This window comes from Chiloscyllium plagiosum, chromosome 23, assembly GCF_004010195.1.
Source record: "Chiloscyllium plagiosum isolate BGI_BamShark_2017 chromosome 23, ASM401019v2, whole genome shotgun sequence".
Lineage (NCBI taxonomy): Eukaryota > Metazoa > Chordata > Chondrichthyes > Orectolobiformes > Hemiscylliidae > Chiloscyllium > Chiloscyllium plagiosum.
In genome coordinates this window covers 951,632-970,969 of record NC_057732.1, presented here as the reverse complement: position 1 = coordinate 970,969, position 19,338 = coordinate 951,632, and the positions used below count along the sequence as shown (strand labels likewise).

Here is a 19,338-nt window from a genome sequence, read left to right as displayed (position 1 = left end):
GGAATCCAATGTAGACAGGCAGGAGGCTGGAAGAACACAGCAAGCCAGGCAGCATCAGGAGGTGGAGAAGTCGACGTTTCGGGAGTAACGCTTCTGCAGGAGTCCTGAAGAAGGATTACACCGGAAATGTCAAATTCCACACCTCCTGATGCTGCCTGGCATGCTGTGTTCCTCCAGCCTCCTGCCTGATCAGTGTGAGAAGCAGTAGAGACCACACCCATGCATTAATCGATAAACCTGGAGTAGATATCTGCCCAGCACCGGGAGCTGTGCAGTGATCACCAATTTGTAACCTGGAGCAGTTACCCTCCTGGCATGTCGGACTGTGTACACCACCTCCATGCATTGATCTGTAACCCAGGAGCAGTTACCCTCCCAGAATGCAGAGCTGTGTTACACCACCCCAGTGCATTGAACTGTAAACCAGGAGCTGTTACCTTCTCTAGCATGTAGAGCTGTGTACACCACCCGAGTGCATTGATCTGTAAACCTGGAGCAGTTACTCTCCCGGCATGTAGGACTGTGCACACCACCTGCATGCATTGATCTGTAACCCAGCAGCAGTTACAGTCCCGACATGTAGGACTGTGTACACCACCCCAGTGCATTGATCTGTAAACCAGGAGCAGTTACCCTCCCAGCATGTAGGACTGTGCACACCGCCACTGTGCATTGACCTGTAACCCAGGACCATTTAACCTCCCAACATGTAGGACTGTATAGCCCAACCCAATGCATTGACCTGTAAACCAGGACCAGTTACCCTCCCGGCATGTAGGACTGTGTACACCACACAGTGCATTGAGCTATAACCCAGGAGCAGTTACCCACCCCTCCCAGCATGTAGAACTGTGCACACCGCCACAGTGCATTGACCTGTAACCCAGGACCAGTTACCCTCCCAACATTTTCGGGACTGTGCAGCCTACCCCAGTGCATTGATCTGTACCTCAGGAGCAGTTAACCTCCCTTCATGTAGTACTGTGTACACAAACGCAATAACCTCATCTGTAGACCAGGAGCAGTTACCCTCCCAGCATGTAGGACTGTGTACACTATCCTAGTGTACTCATCTGTAAACCAGGAACAAATATCCTACCGGCATGTAGGACGATGTACATTCCCCCATTGCACTGATGTGTAAACCAGGAGCAGTTACCCTCCCAGCATGTAGGGCTGTGTACCCCACCCCAGTGCATTGATTTGTAAACCAGGAGCTGTTGCCCTCCCAGTATGTAGGACTGTGTACACCACCCGAGCGTTTTGATGTGTAAATAACGAGCAGTTACCCTCCCAGCATGTAGGACTGTGTACCCCACTCCAGTGCATTGAACTGTAAACCAGAATCAAATGTCCTCCAGACATGTAGGACGGTGTACCCAAAACCAATGTGTTGATATCTAAAGCAGGAGCTGTTGCCCTCCCAACATGTAGGACTGTGTACACCACCCCAATGGTTTGATGTGTAAATAAGGAGCTGTTCCCCTCCCAGCAGGTAGAGATGTGTACACCTCCGCAATGCATTGATCAGTAACCCAATAGCAATTACCCTCCCAGCGTGAAGGACTGTGTACGCCACCCCAGATTGATGTGCAAACCAGGAGCAATTACCCTCCTGGCAGGTCGGACTATGTCATTCCCCCAGTGCATTGATCTGTGAATCAGGAGCAGTTTCCCTCCCAGCATGTAGGACTGTGTACATCACCCCAGTGCATTCATCTGTGAATCAGGAGCAGTTGCCCTCCTAGCATGTAGGACTGTGTATACCAACCCAGTGCATTGAACTGTCAAACAGGAGCAATTGTCCTCCCAGCAAGTAGAACTGGGTGCTCCACGCTAGTGCATTGATCTGTAAACCAGGAGCTGTTACCCTCCCAGCTTGTAGGACTGTGTACACCACCCCAGTGCATTGATGTGTCAACCAGGAGCAGTTACCCTTCGATCATGTGGGAAAGTGTACCACAAACAAGTGCATTGACCTTTAAAACAGGAGCAGTTACCTTCCCGGCATGTTGGACTGTGTACCTCGCCCCAGTGCATTGATCTTTAAACCAGGAGCAGTAACACTCCCAGATTGAAGGACTGTGTACATCACCCAGTGTATTGATCTGTAATCCCGGAGCAGTTACCCTCCCAGCATGTAGGACTGTGCACGCCGCCCCAGTGCATTGATCTGTAACCCAGGAGCAGTTGACCTCCCAGCATGTACGACTGTTACACCACCCCAGTGCATTGATGTGTAACCAGGAGCTGTTACCCTCCCAGCGTTTAGGACTGTGGACACCACCCAAGTGCATTGATCAGTAAACCAGCAGCATTTAACCTCACAGCATGTAGGACTCTGTACACTACACCCGTGCATTGATCTGTAAGCCAGGAGCAGTTACCCTCCCAGCATGTAGGACTGTGTACACCTCCCCAGTGCATTGATCTGTAACCCAGGTGCAGTTACCCTCCCAGCGTTTAGGACTGTGTACACCACCCCAGTGCATTGATCTGTAAACCAGGAGCTGTTACACTCCCAGCATGTAGGACTGTGCACACCGCCACGGTGCATTGATCTGTAAACCAGGAGCAGTTCCACTCCCGGTATGTACGAGTGTGTACACCACCTCAGTGCATTGATCTATAAACCAGGAGCAGTTACCCTCCCAGCATGCAGGAATGTGTACACCATCCCAGTGCATTGATCTGTCAACCAGGAGTAAATGCTTATCAGCATGTTGGACTGGGTATTCCACCCTAGTGCATTGAACTGTAACCCAGGCGTAGTTACCCTCTCAGCATTTAGGTCTGTGCACACCATCCAAGTACATTGATCTGTAAACGCGGAGCAGTAACCCTCCCATCATGTAGAATTCCATACATGATACCAGTGCATTGATCTATATACCTGGAGCAGTTACCCTCCCAGCATGTAGGACTGTGTACACCACCCCATTGCATTGATCTGAAAACCAGGAGCTGTTACCCTCCTGGCATGTCGTGATGTGTACACCAACGCAGTGCTTTGATCTGTAAACCAGGAGCAATTACACACCTAGCATGTAAGACTGTGTACGCCACCCCAGTGTATTGATGTGCAAACCAGGACCAATTACCCTCCTGGCATGTAGGACTATGTACACTCCCCCAGTACATTGATCTGTGAACCAGGATCAGTTACTCTCCCAGCATGTAGGACTGAGTACACCACCCCAGGGCTTTGATCTGTGAATCAGGAGCAGTTGTCCTCCCAGCATGTAGGACTGTGTATACCAACCCAGTGCATTGCTGTGAAACCCAGGAGCTGTTACTGTCCCAGCATGTAGGACTGTGTACACCATTCCAGTGCATTGATCTGTAAACCAGGAGCTGTTACTGTCCCAGCATGTAGGACTGTGTACGCCACCCCAGTGAGTTGATGTGTAACCCAGGAGATGTTACCCTCCCAGCATGTAGGACTGTGTACACCATCCCAGTGCAGTGATCTGTAAAGCAGGAGCTGTTACTGTCCCAGCATGTAGGACTGTGTAGCCCACCACAGTGCATTGATCTGTCAACCAGGAGCAATTACGCTCCCAGCATCAAGGAATGTGTACACCATCCCAGTGCAGTGATCTGTTAAGCAGGAGCTGTTACTGTCCCAGCATGTAGGACTGTGTACCCCACCACAGTGCATTGATCTGTCAACCAGGAGCAATTACGCTCCCAGCATCAAGGAATATGTACACCACCCCAGTGCATTGATGCGTAAACCAGGAGCATTTACTTTCCCAGTGTGTAGGACTGTGTATACCACCCCAGTGCATTGAACAGTAAACCAGCAGCAGTTAACCTCACAGCATGTAGGACTGTGTACCCCACCCCATTGCATTGATCTGAAAACCAGGAGCAATTACCCACCCAGCATGTAGGACTGTGTTTGCCACCCCAGTGTATTGATGTGCAAACCAGGAGCAATTACCCTCCTGGCATGTAGGACTATGTACACTCCCCCAGTACATTGATCTGTGAACCAGGATCAGTTACTCTCCCAGCATGTAGGACTGTGTATACCAACCCAGTGCATTGATCTGTCAACCAGGAGCAATTGTCCTCCCAGCATGTAGAACTGGGTACTCCATGCTAGTGCATTGATCTGTCAACCAGAAGCAATTGTCCTCCCAGCATGTAGGACTGTGTACACCACGCCACTGCATTGATCTGTAAACCAGGAGCAGTTACCCTTCCAGCATGTAGGACTGTGTACACCAACGCAGTGCTTTGATCTGTAAACCAGGAGCAGTTACCCTCCCAGCATGTAGGACTGTGTACACAACCCCATTGCTTTGATCTGTAAACCATGAGCAGTAACCCTCCCAGCATGTAGGACTGTGTACCCAAACCCAGTGTGTTGATCTCAAACCACGAGCAGTTACGCTCCCAGCATGTAGGACTGTGTACGCCACCCCTGTGCCTTGATGTGTAACCCAGGAACAGTTAACCTCCGGGCATGTAGGACTGTGTGCACCATCCCAGTGCATTGATCTGTAAAGCAGGAGCTGTTACTGTCCCAGCATGTAGGACTGTGCACAACCCCCCAGTGCATTGATCTGTAACCCAGGATCTGTTGCTCACCCAGCATGTAGGACTGTGTACAAAATCCTAGTGCATTGATCTATATACCAGGAGCAGTTACCCTCCCAGCATGTTGGAATGTGTACATCACCCCAGTGCATTGATCTGTGAATCAGGAGCAGTTGCCCTCACAGCATGGAGGACTGTATATACCAACCCAGTGCATTGATGTATAAAACAGGAGCAGTTGCCCTCCCAGCATGGAGGACTGTGTACACCATCCCAGTGTTTTGATGTGTAAATAAGGAGCTGTTCCCCTCCCAACATGTAGAGATGGGTACACAACCGCAATGTATTGATCAGTAACCCAATAGCAGTTATCCTCCCAGCGTGAAGGACTGTGTACGCCACACCAGTGAATTGTTTTGCAAACCAGGAGCAATTACCCTCCTGACATGTAGGACTATGTACACTTCCCCAGTGCATTGATCTGTGTACAAGGTCAGTTACCCTCCCAGCATTTAGGACTGTGTTCATCACCCCAGTGCATTGATCTGTGAATCAGGAGCAGTTACCCTCCCAGCATGTAGGACTGTGTTTATCACCCCAGTGCATTGATCTGTGAATCAGGAGCAGTTGCCCTAACAGCATGTAGGACAGTGTATTTCAACCCAGTGCATTGATGTGTAACCCAGGAGCAGTTAGCCTCCTAACATGAAGGACTGTGTACACCATCCCAGTGCATTGATCCGTGTACGAGGAGCAGTTACCCTCCCAGCAGGTAGGGCTGTGTACACCACACCATTGCTTTGATCTGTAAACCAGGAGCAGTTACCATCCCAGCATGTAGGACTGTGTACCCAAACCCAGTGCGTTGATCTCGAAACCAGGAACAGTTACGCTCCCAGCATGGAAGAATGTGTACGCCACCCCAGTGCCTTGATATCGAAACCAGGAGCAGTTACGCTGCCAGCATGTAGGACTGTGTACACCATCCCAGTGCATTGATCTGTAAAGCAGGAGCTGTTACTCTCCCAGCATGTAGGATTGTGTACACAATCCCAGTGCATTGATCTGTATACCAGGAGCAATAACCCTCCCAGCAGGTAGGACTGTGTACACCACACCATTGCTTTGATCTGTAAACCAGGAGCAGTTACCCTCCCAGCATGTAGGACTGTGTACAACCCCCCAGTGCATTGATCTGTAACCCAGCAGCTGTTACTCGTCCAGCATGTAGGACTGTGTACACAATCCCAGTGCATTGATCTGAAAACCAGGAGCAATAACCCTCCCAGCAAGTAAAATTCCATACATGACTCCAGTGCATTGATCTGTATACCAGGAGCAGTTACCCTCCCAGCATGTAGGACTGTATACACCACCCCAGTGAATTGATGTGCAAACCAGGAGCAATTACAGTCCTGGCATGTAGGACTATGCACACTCCCCCAGTGCATTGATCTGTGAACCAGGATCAGTTACTCTCCCAGCATGTAGGAATGTGTACATCACCCCAGTGCATTGATCTGTGAATCAGGAGCATTTGCCCTCACAGCATGTAGGACTGTGTATAACAACCCAGTGCATTGATGTGTAACCCAGGAGCAGTTACGCTCCCAACATGTAGGGCTGTGAACACCATCCCAGTGCATTGATCTGTAAACCAGGAGCTTTTCCTGTCCCAGCATGCAGGACTGTGTCACTCCCTCCACTGCATTGATCTGTAAACCAGGAGCAACTGTCCTCCAGACGTGTAGGACTGTGTACCCAAACCCTGTGCGTTGATATCTTAACCAGCAGCTATTGCCGAACCAGCATGTCAGACTGTGTGCACCACCCCGGAGTTTTGATGTGTAAATAAGGAGCTGTTCCCCTCCCAGCAGGTAGAGATGTGTACACCACCGCAATGCATTGATCAGTAACCCGATAGCAGTTACTCTCCCAGCGTGAGGGACTGTGTACGCCACCCCAGTGAATTGATGTGCAAACCAGGAGCAATTATCCTCCTGGCATGCAGGACTATGTACACTCCCCCAGTGCATTGATCTGTGAACCAGGATCAGTTACCCTTCCAGCATGTAGGAATGTGTACATCACCCCAATGCATTGATCTGCGAATCAGGAGCAGTTGCCCTCAAAGCATGTAGGACTGTGTATATCAACCCAGCGATTTGTTCTGTCAAACAGGAGCAGTTACCCTCCCAGCATGTAGGACTGTGTACACCATCCCAGTGCATTGATCTGTAAACCAGGTACTGTTACTGTCCCAGCATTTAGAACTGTGTACACTGCCCCAGTGCATTGATCTGTAACCCAGGAGCTGTTACTCTCCAAGCATGTAGGACTGTGTACACCATACCAGTGCATTGATCTGTCAACCTGGAGCAATTGCCCTCCCAGCATGTAGGAGCGGGTACTCCACGCTAGTGTATTGATCTGTAAACCAGGAGCAGTTACCCTCTCAGCATGTAGGACTATGTACACCATCCCAGTGCATTGATCAGTCAACCAGGAGCAATTGCCCTCCCAGCATGTAGGACCGCGTACTCCACGCTAGTGCATTGATCTGTAAAGCAGGAGCAGTTACCCTCGCAGCACGTAGGACTGTGTTCACCATTCCATTGCATTGATCTGTAAACCAGGAGCAGTTAGCCTCCCAGCTAGTAGAATTCTATACATGACACCAAGGCATTGATCTGTATACCAGGAACAGTTACCCTCCCAGCATGTAGGACTGTGTACACCACGCCACTGCATTGATCTGTAAACCAGGAGCTGTTGCCCTCCCGGCATGTAGAGCTGTGTACACCAACACAGTGCTTTGATCTTTAAACCAGGAGCAGTTACACTCCCAGCATGTAGGACTGTGTACCCCAAAAAAGTGCGTTGATCTCGAAACCAGGAGCAGTTACGCTCCCAGCATGTAGGACTGCGTACACCATCCCAGTGCATTGATCTGTATACCAGGAACAGTTATCCTCCCAGCATGTAGGACTGTGTACACCACGCCACTGCATTGATCTGTAAACCAGGAGCTGTTACCCTCCCGGCATGTAGAGCTGTATACACCAACGCAGTGCTTTGATCTTTAAACCAGGAGCAGTTACACTCCCAGCATGTAGGACTGTGTACCCCAAAAAACGTGCGTTGATCTCGAAACCAGGAGCAGTTATGCTGCCAGCATGTCGGACTGCGAACACCATCCCAGTGCATTGATCATGTAAACCAGGAGCAGTTACCCTCCGAGCATGTAGGAAACTGTGCCACAAACAAGTGCATTGACCTTTAAAACAGGAGCAGTTACCCTCCCAGCATGTAGGACTGTGTACCTCACCCCAGTGCATTGATCTTTAAACCAGGCGCAGTTACACTCCCAGCATGAAGGACTGTGTACACCACACCCGTGCATTGATCAGTAACCCAGGTGCAGTTACCCTCCCAGCGTGTAGGACTGTGCACCCCACCCCAGTGCATTGATCAGTAAACCAGGAGCAGTTACCCTCCCAGCACGTAGGAATGTGTACACCATCCCTAGTGCATTGATCTGTCAACCAGGAGCAATTGCCCTATCAGAATGTAGGACTGGGTACTCCACCCGAGTGCATTGATCTGTAACCCAGGCATAGTTATTTTCTCAGCATGTGTACACCATCCCAGTACATTGATCTGCAAACCCGGAGCAGTAACACTCCCAGCAAGTACAATTCCATACATGACACCAGTGCATTGATCAGTATACCAGGAGCAGTTACCTTCCCAGCATGTAAGACTGTGTACACCACCCCATTGCATTGATCTGTAAACCAGGAGCTGTTGGCCTCCCAGCATGTAGGCCTATGTACACTCCCCCTGTGCATTGACATGTGAACCAGAATCAGTTACTCTCCCAGCATGTAGGGCTATGTACATCACCTCAGTGCATTGATCTGTGAATCAGGAGCTGTTGCCCTCCCAGCATGTAGGACTGTGTATACCAATCCAGTGCATTGATGTGTAACCCAAGAGCCATAACCCTCCCAGCAAGTAGAATTCCATACATGACACCAGTGCATTGATCAGTATACCAGGAGCAGTTACCTTCCCAGCATGTAAGACTGTGTACACCACCCCATTGCATTGATCTGTAAACCAGGAGCTGTTGGCCTCCCAGCATGTAGGCCTATGTACACTCCCCCTGTGCATTGACATGTGAACCAGAATCAGTTACTCTCCCAGCATGTAGGGCTATGTACATCACCTCAGTGCATTGAACAACTTCTCATGTCTCCTCCTGGCTCTTCTGAGCTCTCTTAATAAAGTCTTTCCTGACTTCCTTGTAACCCTCAAGCGCCCTGAGTTTTCACATTTTGTCCTAACATAAGCCACCTTCTTCTTCTTGACCATGGATTCCACTTCCTTAGTAAACCACGGCTCACACGTTCTATATCTTCCTCCCTGTCTGACAGGTACATACTTATCTAGGACACACAGGAGCATTTCCTTGAATAAGCTCCACATTTTTAATGTGCTCATCCCCTGCAGTTTCCTTCCCCATTCTATGCTTCCTAAATCTTTCCTAATTGCATCGTAATTTCCCTTCCCCCAGCTGAAACTCTTGCTCGGTGAAGTACACCTATCCCTTTCCATCACTAAAGTAAACCTGACAGAATTGTGAATTGTGATCGCTGTCTCCAAAGTGCTCACCTACTTCCAAATCTAACACCTGGCCAGGCTCGTTGCTCAGTACTAAATCTAAAGTGGCTTCGCCCCTTGTTGGCCTGTCTACATACTGTGTCAGGAAGCCCTCCTGCAGACACTGGACAAAAACTGACCCATCTACAATACTTGTACTGTAGTGATCCCAGTCAATATTTGGATAGTTGAAGTCCCCCATGACAATTACCCTGCCTCTCTCACTCCTATCGAGAATCATCTTTGCTGTCCTTTCCTCTACATCTCTGGGACTATTCGGAGGCCTATAGAAAACTCCCAACATGGTGATTTCTCCTTTCCTGTTTCTAACCTCAGCCCATACTACCTCAGTTAATGAGTCCCCAAACATCCTATTTACAACTGTAATATTGTCCCTGATCAACAATGCCACACCTCCCCCTCTTTTACCATCTTCTCTGTTCTTACTGAAACATCTGAATCCCGGAACCTGCAACAGCCATTCCTGTCCCTGCTCTATCCATGTCTCCGTAATGGCCACAACATCAAAGCCCCAGGTACCAACCCACGCTGCCAGTTCACCCACTTTATTTCAGATGCTCCTGGTGTTAAAGTACACACACTTCAAACCAAGTTCTCACTTGCCAGTGTCAGATACTTGATTTTGGAACTCCCTACGCTCATCCTCTTCTGTACCTGTCCTACAATTTTGGTTCCCATCCCCCTGCTGTATTAGTTTAAATCCACCTTAATAGCTTTAGCGAATTTCCCCCCCCCCCCGCCCAGGATATTGGTACCCCTCTGGTTTAGATGAAGACCATCCTGCTTGTAGAGGTCCCACCTACCCCAGAAAGAGCTCCAATTATCCAAAAACCTGAAACCCTCCCTCCTGCACCATCCCTGTAGCCACGTGTTCAAATCCTTTCTCTCCCTATTCCTCACCTCACTAGAATCCCAAAAACACGATCAGAGACATCACGGACCCTGGCACCTGGGAGGCAACATACCAACCGTGAGTCTCTCTCGTCCCCACAGAACCTCCTATCTGTCCCCTTAACTGTCGAGTCCCCAATGACTACTGCTCTGCTCTTGTTCCCCCTTCCCCTCTGAGCAGCCCCACGGTAAGTCATCCCCCCCCCAACAGTATCCAAAACGGTATATTTATTTTTGAGGGGAATGGCCACAGGGGATCCCTGCGCTGCCTGTCGGTTCCCTTTCTGTCCCCTAACAGTCACCCATCTGTCTTTTTCTTTTATCTGGGGAGTGACTACCTCTCTGTAAGTCCTGTCAATAACCCCTCTGCCTCCCGAATGATCCGATGTTTATCCAACTCCAGCTCCAGTTCCCTAACACGGTTTTCGACGAGCTGGTGTTGGGTGCATTTCCCACAGATGTAGCCAGCAGGGACACTAGTGATGACCCTTACTTCCCACATTCTGCAGGAGGAACATTCCACTGCCCAACACTCCATTCCCACTATTCTAACTCCCGAAGTGACTGTGCTTTACTTGGGTCCGAATTGTATCAGGAACATGCATTTATTTAAAGTTCCTTTTTTTCTAATCTATTGCATTTCTCTAATCATTCAGGACCCCTATTGCTTCTTCTGATCTGTCTCGTCTGTACCTGAATCATTGTATCCCCACATCAGGAGTGAGAGTGTTACCGATATGTCAAACTGCAGTGCAAAATCCATTCCCATTGCATATATACCGAATGGGTTTATTCACTAACATTGTTCACTGGAACATAGTGTTTTGTCATCATTTACAGGTTGTTTACTGATCTTTTCTCAAGCCAGCTGTTTAGTGTTCTCTCTTCATGTACAAATTGTTTGTAAATTATGCCACAAATGTAGCAAATTCGGAAACCTCAATTTCAGGCAGGTTCAGGCTTTTGGACTTTGCTGGAATAGTTGCAGATTTATCATGTAAATGTTTTGTTTTGTGTGCAATCGTGTCATTCCTAGAGGGAGGATTTTTCAGGATTATCCCATAAATTGAAACTAATTGTGAGGAAATTGGTCCAGTTTCATGAGCGACACCACATGAATCCAAGTTTCTCTGGAGTACAAGGTGGAGGAGGGGAATGTTGTGTGGAAAGGCGGATGGTCAATGGAGCGGAAGGTGTCTGCAGGGGTGTATTACCCAGCCAGGCCACATTAATACCATCCCACCTCATTCAAGAAGCATGCTCAGGGGAATTCCCATTCGAGCAAGGGCAGGGATGGAGATATAACTGTCCTTTCCCTGACTATAGAAAGAGGTGGAAGATACTGGAAAGACATCACTCATGCCTCTAATCTCGACTCACCTAAAGGACCCTCACCTCCTCCTAAATACCTCGACTCCTGATGGCTGGTAGCTCTCGAGAGGAGTTAGTGAGGGCCACTCAGAATCTAACTGAGTAGTAGCCTTGATTCTCCCAGCAGTCTGGCAACATTATGTCAATCAACCCTTGTGTAATGGTTGCCAAGTTTGTTAAATGCTTTCCCACTGGTCATAAAGGTGGCATGTTTGTATGGTCATTGGAACCAAGGACTTTTACCCTCATGTATTCTGAGAGGACTATGTTGTGTCTGGACGAGTATGTCACCCCTTCTCCACTGGGTCCAGTCTTGACAAAAGATGAAAGCTTCTGTATTTTCCCCCCAGGATCCCATATGTCTCGTTAGGCAGCATTGTCTAGTTGGTGAGCTTACAAAACATCCCTCCAAATGAACCATGCCAGATTGGATAGGCAGTCACAGAGCTTAAAATTCACATTGCAGAGTTGAAATTATCCTTTGGAGTTGGATTTCTGACTTGAAGGATGATAGGTGAATGGGAGCTTCACTCAGCACCCGATCTGGATGTATTATTCTGTGAGCTAAAATCTGACTGGTAACAGAAACCCCAAGATGAGGTATAGCATTATCTCAGTACCCAGATCCAATATCCATTTATGCAGTGCCAGCATAAGACATTGGTCAGCACACCTCCATGAGGAGACAGTGGCATAGCAATAGCATCATCGCTGTAGTCATCCAGAGTCCCTGGTTAATGCCGGGGCACAGGGGTTCAAATCCTTCGGTAGGAGGTAGTGAAATTTGAATCCAATAAAATCTGAAAATAACAAAGTTGGTATAATGGTGACCATTGTCAGAAAAGCCATCTGGTTCACTAATGGTCTTCAGGGAAGGAAATCTGCCATCCTCACCCAGTCTGGCCTACGTATCAGCCCAGACCCACAGCCATAATGCCGTTAATTCTTAATTGTCCTCTGAAGTGGTGTCCGGTAGCCAATCAGTTTAATAATTAAGATACCCAATAAATGCTAACCTTGTCAGTAGGAAAAAGAAAACATCAGGTCATCTTCATACCCTCCCAGTTGGCCCTGCTCCTGAGAGATGCCATGTCACAGTTAACCTCTTTAGATTGCGGTGCTAATCCTGAGGTCAAGGAACACAATTGTATAGCAACCTCCTCTTCCTTCGTGTTGGCCCCTCAAATCCAGGGCCCCATTGACCTTGAGGAGTTTTCTCTTCGTCTTCAACAATCAAGCAAATCTTTTTTATTATTGTTATTAATGATGAATTCTGCTCACAAATAATATGAGAATATACTTCAATTCTCTCTGCTAGCTCGAGATGTTGTTGCGAAACTGAACAATCTAGGAATTACCACCACAACAGACTTTAATTGGATTGCACAGTTGCGATATTATTTGGAGAAGGAAAACATCATTGTCAGAATGATTACCACCACAGTACCTTATGGTTATGAATATTTGGGCAACACAGGAAGGCTTGTTATCACACCCCTGACTGACAGGTGTTACAGGTAAGAGTTCAGATCCTGTTAACTGCTTCCGGTGTCTTGGATGAAGGATCTAGGATGACACTATTTATTAGCTCTAGGTGTGTTACATTAAATTAAAGATTATGTGTAATAATGATGAGAAATCTGTGAAGGAAAGCAGACTAACCCCATTCTCTTCCAGGCACAAGTCACAGGGGGATGCTTTAAACTTGTCACTGAGTGTGGAAGTGGCGTTGTGTATCAGACTATTTAACAAACCCCCGGGTCTCATCACTGCTGAATGCAAGGGAAAATCAGTACGCAGCAATGTGTCATCTACTGAAAAACTATTTAATCTCCACACATTCAACTCACAGCCCAAACCCTGTAAAAACATCACTGCCTTAGAAAGAATAATAAACTGTGAGGTATCTTCAGACTCTGGTCTAAACCCTCAGCTCTTCACAGATTATTCTTATTCTCAACAAAATTAAATTAATTACATGCACTTAAAGACGAACAGAGTTACTTCAAAAGCAATCTGGTTTCAGGGATTTGCTGTTCAAGTGTAAGGTGCTTTGTTGTTTTGAAGTTTTTGCATTTGAACAATGAAAGCTGTGACAGAGAAATGATTTGCTGGAATCTGTTCTTTCTTCATTTGAATTCAATCTTGCTTTTTCCTAATTTGCTTTGCTCCTCATTTAATTTCCTCTCTTCTTCCTTGATCATCATTTTTCCTTGTCTTCTTCATTTCAACAAAGGAGCTAAATTAAGCACATGCTATTGTTCACCAAAATTATATTGAGTCAGCATCAGCGTGAAACTCAACGCAGATCTCCCCAAATGAAGATTGCAGTGGTAGTCAGGTGTGACTATGTAAAACGTCTCTGCAGTTTAAACCAAACCATCATCTCTGCTAACCTCTTCTTACAGAACACTAATGGGGGCTTTACAACTGAACCTAGGAGGGGCTCCAGAAGGACCTGCAGGAACTGGCAAAACCGAAACCTGCAAAGATTTGGCCAAGGCTGTGGCTAAACAGGTAGAATATGGAATCCGAAGTTAACTGTATGGAGATTTTCTTAAAGCCACTGTGATGGATTCTTTTTGAACTATTGTGTATCAACATTTGAAGAAAAGCAAAAAATGTTTCTAAACCAGGAAGCACTGAATCACAGGTTTGCAAAATTATAATGGTGCAGAAGGAAGCCATTCAGCCCTTAATTTGCAACTGCATTATTATCTAATGCTAAATTCCTGCCCTTTCACACATATCCCTGCACACCAGTTCTACCCAGACACACACCCAATGCCCACTTGAATGGCTCAATTGGATCTCCCTCCACCATATTTCCAGACAGTGTCTTCCAGACCCTAACTACTCACCGTCTGCAAACGTTCTTCTCACATCACCCTTGCTTCATATGTACATGTGCCATTTTCTTCTTTTGCCTTGAACATTAGGAACAGTTTCCCCCATCTGTTCTGTCTAGCTCACTCATGATTTTGAAAGCCTCTATCAAATCTTCTCTCAGCTTTCTTTTCTCCATGGTGAACAGTCCCAATTTCTTCAATCTATCCTCATCACTGAAGTTTCTCATTCTTGTAATTGCTTCTGAACTCTCTCAGTTGCATTCACATCCTTTCTATAATGTGGTTTCCATACCGTGCACAATTTTCTAGCTGACGCCTAATAAGTTCAACATCACCTCCATGCTCTTGTACTCTCTGACCCTATTAATTAATCGGAGAATACTGTATGATTTATAAACTGCTTTCTCCACCTGTCCTATCATTTTCAATAATCTGTGCACATATACACGCAGGTCCAGCTGCTCCACATCCTTTAGAATTGTACCCCTATTTTATACTATCTTTCAATGTTCTTCTGACTGAAGTGCATCACCTCACACTTCTCTACATCAGACTTCATCTGCCATCTATTCTCCTTCCTCCACCAACTTGTCACTACCCTTTTGGAGTTCCACACTGTCCTTCTCACAGTTTACAATTCTTCACTTTAGGGTCAGCTGCAAACTTGGAAATTATACCCTGCACGTCACAACCCAGATCATTCATATGTATCAGAAAAAACAAGGTCCCCATATCAACTCCCGGTGAACTCCAGAAATTCTCCTCCGTCTGAAAAAGAGCCATTGGCCATTACTATCACTCACTCAATTTTGTATCTATGTTGCTAATTTCCCTTTTATTTCGTGACCTATGACTTTCCACAAGTCTGTTGTGTGGTACTGTACCAAACACCATCTGAAAATCCATGCAGAGTTAATTTAATATCTCAGTCATGCCCCTGTCTCAATGTGTAAATCCCCCTCTTTGATCTCTGATCAGCTCTGCTCCTCCTTTTAACCACTGTCTTCCTGTCAATATGCCAATAGAGGACTTTGGAATGTCCCTTGATGTTAGCTGCTGTTCACGAAGGAGTTAGCAGGAGTTCACTTTGTCAGGAAATAAACCCAGGGCCCTCTGACTGCACTGGGAATGAGATGGCAGAGAGGGATTCCTAGATCCACATCCTGTCCCTCTCACACTATGTCACTGCTCCGAATGAAACCTGCAGACACCGCGTTCCAAATTTATTCACAAAAATGCACATCAAAGAATTTTGTGCGGTTTGTTCTGGGAGTCGAGAGGTTATAAAGAGAGTGTTAACCTGTTTTTTTTAAAAATGTTGATTCCATTCTGTGGAAATATAAGAATTTTCAACACAACATCAGACCATTCAGCCCAACAGATTCTCGTCAGTGATTATGCGTTATCATGTTGTTAGGTCAATCCTCAAGTGGCAAGGTGCAGCATAGTGACTCAGTGATTAGCACTGCTCCCTCACAGCACCAGGGACCCAGATTCGATTCCAGCCTCGGGCAACTGTCTGTCTGGAGTTTGCACATTCTCCCCGTATCTGCGTGGGTTTCCTCTGGGTGCTCTAGTTTTCTCCCACAGTCCAAAGATGTGCAGGTCAGGTGGATTGGCCATTCTAAATTGTACATGGTGTCCAGGGATGTGCAAGCTAGGTAGGTTAGACATGAGAAATGCAGGGTTACACAGATAGGTAGGAGCGTGGGTCTGAGTGGGCTGCTCTTCAGCAGGTCTGTGTGGACTCGATCGGCTGACTGGCCTGCTTCCACACTGGGCAGAAGTGAGGACTGCAGATGCTGGAAATCAGAGTGTAGATTAGAGTGGTGCTGGAAAAGCACAGCAGGTCAGGTAGCATCCGAGGAGCAGGAAAATCGACATTTCGGGCAAAAGTCCTGCTTTCACACTGTAGGGATTCTATGATTCTCACCACAGTTCATCCTGGTGTGAAATCCATCTGCTATGTTTGCTGGCCCATCCACTTTCCGTTGTGATTGATAGCACCTGATTGATCTAATGGGGGAAGAGAAAAAAAACTTACCTTATTCAGCAAGAAGACGCCCATCTTAAACATAACGTAGGTTTTGTTGATGTGGGAGACATTGTTACTGAGACAATGAGGGAGACTTTGATGTTAGGCCTTGCACCTTTGAAATCCAAATCCCTCTTACAGCCATTTGATCATGATGTTAAGCTTAATGTACTCCTCAGCATTAACCCTATCAGATCCTTAAACATCGCAGATTCTCTTCAGCTTTTCTCATTTAATTCTTGCAACATATTCACTTTATTCCTTTCTCCAGCATGTGTTCACCTAGTTTCCTTTTAAGATGTTTCAAACTATTCACTTCCAATACTCCTCATGGAACTGAGTCCCAGATTCCCACATAAAGAGGTTTCTCCTGAATTCCTGCTTGGATTTTTAGCTGTTATTTTAGGTTTATGGTCTCCCAGTTCTGCTCTTGTCCACAAATGCAAACACTGGGAATATCTCTGGAGAGAAACTGTTAACATTTCAAGTGCAGTATGACTCAGCAAAGAAGGTTACCTCAGATTACAACGGGATCTTGATCAGATGGGCCAATGGGCTGAGGCGTGGCAGACGGAGTTTAATTTAGATAAATGTGAGGTGCTGCATTTTGTAAAGGCAAATGAGAGCTGAACTTATACACATAATGGAAACATCCTGGGGAGTGTTGCTGAACAAAGAGACCCTGGCGTGTAGGTTCATAGTGCAGTCGAAGGTAGGATGGTGAAGAAGGCGTTTGGTATGCTTTCCTTTATTGATCAGAGTATTGAGTACAGGAGTTGGGAGGTCATGTTGCGACTGTACAGAGCATTGGTTAGGCAACTTTTTGAATATTATGTGCAATTCCCGGTTTCCCTCCTATAGGAAGGATGTTGTGAAACTTGAAAAGATTCAGAAAAGATTTACAAGGATGTTGCCAGATTTGGAGGATTTGAGCTATAGGGAGAGGCTAAAAATGTTGGGGCTGTTTTCCCTGGAGCATCGGTGGCTGAGGGGTGACTTTATAGAGGTTTATAAAACCATGAGGGGCATGAATGGGGTAAATAGACAAAGTCTTTTCCCTGGAGTGGGGGAGTCTAGAACTAGAGGGCATAGGTTTAGGGTAGGAGGGCAAATATTTAAAAGAGACCTAAGGGATAACTTTTTCATGCAGAGGGTGGTGCACGTATGGAATGAGCTGCCAGAGAAATGGTGGAGGCTGGTACAGTTACAACATTTAAAAAGAATCTAGATGGGTCTACAAATAGGAAGGGTTTGGAGGGATATGGGGCCAAGTGCTGGCAAATGGGACTAGATTAGATTAGGATATCTGGTCGGCATGGACAAGTTAGACCCAAGGGTCTGATTCTGTGCTGTACTTCTCTATGACCCTATTACCCTTCTGTAAAACCGAAAGGAGCTGAAAAATGTGTTTTTTATGCAGTGGGAGGAGCAAGTCAAATAGTTTGTGAAGGTGCCCTATGTCAAAGGCCATGGCAGTGATTTTGATGGTAAAGGAGAGAGATGAAGATGTAAAATAGATGTAAATGACAGGTGTGAAAAAGAGAAAATGGGTCCAACCTGCTGAGAGCAAAGTCAACAAGTCACAGGCAGGAGAGGGAAGGTTGGAGATGTAAGAAAAATAGAGTTTCGAGATCATGTTCTAAAGTTATGGAGCTCCATGTTCAGTCCTGGATGCTGTAAAATGCCAAAGCAAAAATGAGATAGAACATAGAACATAGAACATAGAACATAGAACAATACAGCACAGAACAGGCCCTTCGGCCCACGATGTTGTGCCGAACATTTGTCCTAGCTTAAGCACCCATCCATGTACCTATCCAATTGCCACTTAAAGGTCACCAAAGATCCTGACTCTGCCACTCCCACAGGCAGTGTATTCCATGCCCCCATCACTCTCTGGGTAAAGAACCCACCCCTGACATCTCCCCTTCACCTTCCATCCTTCACCTTAAATTTAAGTCCCCTTGTAACACTCTGTTGTACCCGGGGGAAAAAGTTTCTGACTGTCTACTCTATCTATTCTGGTGTTTTTACTATCATAATGGATAAATCCAGCCTTCACAATTTGCTTTATAAAAATCGCATCCTGTCTTTAAAATCTTTTGAAGAACTTGTTGAAAGCTCTTGAAGATTATTCTAGTACTTGATAGTATCATGATCAAGCTTCACAATTTCAGAAGTCACACTACACCAGGTTATAGTCCAACAGGATTATTTGAAACCACAAGCTTTTGGAGCACTGCTCCTTTGTCAGGTGAAGTCAACGCTCCGTAAGCTTGTGATTTCAACTAAACCTGTCGGACTATAACCTGCTGTTGTGTGACTTCTGACTTTGTCCACCTCAGTCCAACACCAGCACTTCCACATCGCAGCTTCACAACAATTAGGGAATTTCATGAGATTTCTTTGGTCTGTGTAAATCATGTAACTAAGAAAGTGAGGTAGCAAGCATCACCACCAGCCTCCAATTTCTTTTCCTTCTGCCTGAGTTCAGTGAACATTCCCATATAGGAATCATTGAAGATTGCTCCTGTGAGCATCTGATCCAAGAGGCTGAAGAAGACAAAGGCAATGTGAAATATAAATTCTGTTTCCCTCTATAAAGCCAACACCCTCAGATGATTCAAAAGTTTTGAACGTTCAAACCTTTGCTGGACATTGGTATCAGGCAGACCTGAAACTGTTGCCTGAAAGCCATTCCAGACTTCTGCTGTTTTCGTTTTGACAAACAGGCAGATGACTAGAATATGTATCTGAGGCTCTCCCTGTCAAACTGGTGTCCATGGAGGAAAATCTACATTTACACTGAGTCAGGTAGTCAGTCTTTTAAAAATACATGTCTTGCAGCTCCTCTATTTTCTTTATCATTCTAGAGGAAATTGGTGACACAGTAACAATAACAAGACCAATAATTCAGAGCCATAGGCTAATGTTTCAGTGACATGGGTTCAATTTCTA

At 46.3% G+C, this 19,338-nt stretch overlaps 1 protein-coding gene across 1 annotated transcript in view; it reads left to right on the top strand.

Annotated features, from left to right (window-relative positions):
* The window catches only part of LOC122561437 (dynein axonemal heavy chain 3-like), a 466,282-nt gene that overhangs the window by 243,418 nt on the left and 203,526 nt on the right, over positions 1–19,338 (top strand). Inside the window, exons 23-24 of the mRNA XM_043713180.1 lie at positions 12,815–13,013; positions 13,905–14,013. Of these exons, the coding sequence (XP_043569115.1) occupies positions 12,815–13,013; positions 13,905–14,013 (308 nt within the window). The remainder of the gene's footprint in view (positions 1–12,814; positions 13,014–13,904; positions 14,014–19,338) is intronic.